Source organism: Aplysia californica, unplaced genomic scaffold, assembly GCF_000002075.1.
Source record: "Aplysia californica isolate F4 #8 unplaced genomic scaffold, AplCal3.0 scaffold00138, whole genome shotgun sequence".
Taxonomy (NCBI): Eukaryota; Metazoa; Mollusca; class Gastropoda; order Aplysiida; family Aplysiidae; genus Aplysia; species Aplysia californica.
The window spans coordinates 659,890-662,443 of NW_004797408.1; the positions used below are offsets into that span (position 1 = coordinate 659,890).

The 2,554-nt window shown below is 36.3% G+C and overlaps 1 protein-coding gene across 1 annotated transcript in view; it reads left to right on the top strand.

The window, feature by feature from the left end:
* LOC106011547 overlaps positions 1-2,554 on the top strand; it is a 19,913-nt gene that overhangs the window by 6,112 nt on the left and 11,247 nt on the right. Inside the window, exon 2 of the mRNA XM_035969342.1 lies at positions 1,902-2,332. Coding sequence (XP_035825235.1) covers positions 2,015-2,332 — 318 coding nt within the window. The 5' untranslated portion in view covers positions 1,902-2,014. The remainder of the gene's footprint in view (positions 1-1,901; positions 2,333-2,554) is intronic.

The window sequence follows — 2,554 nt, forward strand, 5'->3', positions numbered from 1 at the left end:
TAAGTGTCCTAGAGTACTAATATAGTGTAAAGCGCTTAGAGCTTGCTGTCGAGCTTGGGCATGCGCTATACAAATGTTATTTACTAGTATCACTATTTTTATTATTATTATTATTATTATTATTATTATTATTATTATTATTATTATTATTATTATTATTATTATTATTATTATTATTATTATTATCATTGTTGTTGTGGTTGTTGTGGTTGTTGTTGTGAAAATCTTAAAAGAGGGTTAATTTGTCTTCACTATTCAGTTTTTAAAAAGATTAGCACGAAAAGCTGAAATTGGTAAATTCATCGTTTTGCAGACAAAAGTTGAACACCAATATCACAACTGAAAGTGATTTAGCACACTTATTTGAAATATGCCTTCTCAGATCACGATTGCAGAGGATAGGTTAAAACAAGAATAAATTTGAACTGAATAGGAGTCTATTGAGTGAGCATACTGCTAATTGTAATAAGTGGCATCAGATTTTAACACAAGTGGGCCACATGAGCTGTGACCAGACTGGTGAAATACATTATTGCAAAACCCAAAATACAAAAAAAAATCTTTCCACAGATGAATAAAACAGAAAAAGTTATGAAGTATTGCATTTGTAAAATCCAAGTCAGAAAAAAGTCACCAAAATTATGTTCAGTGAAGTTACCTACTATTTGTGTATTGTATCCTTCTTCTCATCCTTATACGGGTGCTCATTACAGCTGGATGGCCAATCCGCCGATCCAATCCGTAATGGGCACCCCCTCTTTTTACTGGCATAATTATTGTAGCCTTTTTCTCACCCTAAGAGTAACAGGCAAGGTCGAAGCAGACGACCTCCTGTGATATACGATTTTTGAATTTTATTTTATTTTATTTTATTTTATTTTATTTTATTTTATTTTATTTTATTTTATTTTATTTTATTTTATTTTATTTTATTTTATTTTATTTTATTTTATTTTTTATTTATTTATTTATTTATTTTTTGGGGGGGGGTTGTTTTGTTGGGGGTTTTTTTTTGGGGGGGGGGGCTTTTTTGTTTTTTCAGTTCATTATTTCTTTTATTTTTATTTTTTAAATATAATTTATTTGTGTGTGTGGGTGGGGGGGGGGGGGGGGAGGGAGTATAGACACTAACAATCTTCCCAGAGTTTTCTGAAAGGATTACCGGTCTAAAACATTCGCTACTAATTCTTGTTTTGTTCTCACTGTAAAGTATTCCAATTTACTACTGATCAGATCAGCAGGTTGGGAAAAACATTGAATTGTTTTAAGCAAAACGTTCAGTCAACATAGCGAGTTGGGAAGATTTTTAGTTTGTTTTGCTAACAAGTAATATTGGAAAACTGCGGAAGATTAGGGGTGTTTTACAAGAAAGTGACAAACGAAAAAAAAAGGAGAAAACATAAGAACGATATATGTTTGGTAGGGAAGAAGGATCAAACCACACACGAGCACCAGCCAACACTCTGACTTCGCCTGCTTTTTTACGCCATCCGATCGGTCAACTATAATATATCTTAAACATGTGTGGTTGAATTTGATATCTATCTATCTATCTATCTATCTATCTATCTATCTATCTATCTATCTATCTATCTGTCTGTCTGTCTGTCTGTCGGTCTGTCGGTCTGTCTGTCTGTCTGTCTGTCTGTCTGTCTGTCTGTCTGTTTGTCTGTTTGTCTCGCTGTCTATTGATTTATAAATCGACCTACATGTATCAATATTATTTTTTATTAATTTATCGGAATTATGAAAGAATTCTTCTCACATCCACAGTTATTTTCACATAGTCTGACAGTTTTTGTGACCACAACATACATAGAGTTGACTCAAAAACGTGAGCTAGTCCTAATTCAAAAGAGGAAAGTAATCAGTTTTTTTATGTCATATTCTTTTTTTCTCAGCTCAAAGAACGAATACGGATCAGCCCTCTTCATCGGAGTCAAGTCCTGCACATCTCACCTTTGCGCCATACTTGGTCCCTAGTAGATCTTCGAGGAGAAAACAAAGTCTTGTTATGGCAGCGCCAACAGCAAACCGTGCTCCAGCGTCTTCAAATAACTCTGATGCTGATGTCCCCCACAGCCGTGTACCTGCATCAACATTTGGACAAACTGACAATTGCCTGACCGCTACAAAAAACGACCTGGAACCTAGTCAGTCATTCGGACAAGCCACAAATGATTCCGGAGGAGCAGTATCAAGCAATGAGACACCTGTCGACCGTCACGTGTTCAAGATGCCCATGGAAACACGGGAGTGGCTGCGTCTTCGCAAAATGAAGCTCAACAAAAGTAAAAACAAGAGGCAGCCCGAGAAGATCAAGTTCTGGAAGGTGAGAAGATACTTATCTAAGGGGCTGTGAGTTACTATGAATTGTAATCTCTCTCTCTCTCTCTCTCTCTCTCTCTCTCTCTCTCTCTCTCTCTCTCTCTCTCTCTCTCTCTCTCTCTGTCTCTCTGTCCCTCTCTCTCTCTCTCACTCTCTCTCTCTCCCTCTCTCTCTCTCTTTCTCTCTTTCTCTCTTTCTCTCTCTCCCCCTCTGTGTGTGTGTATAT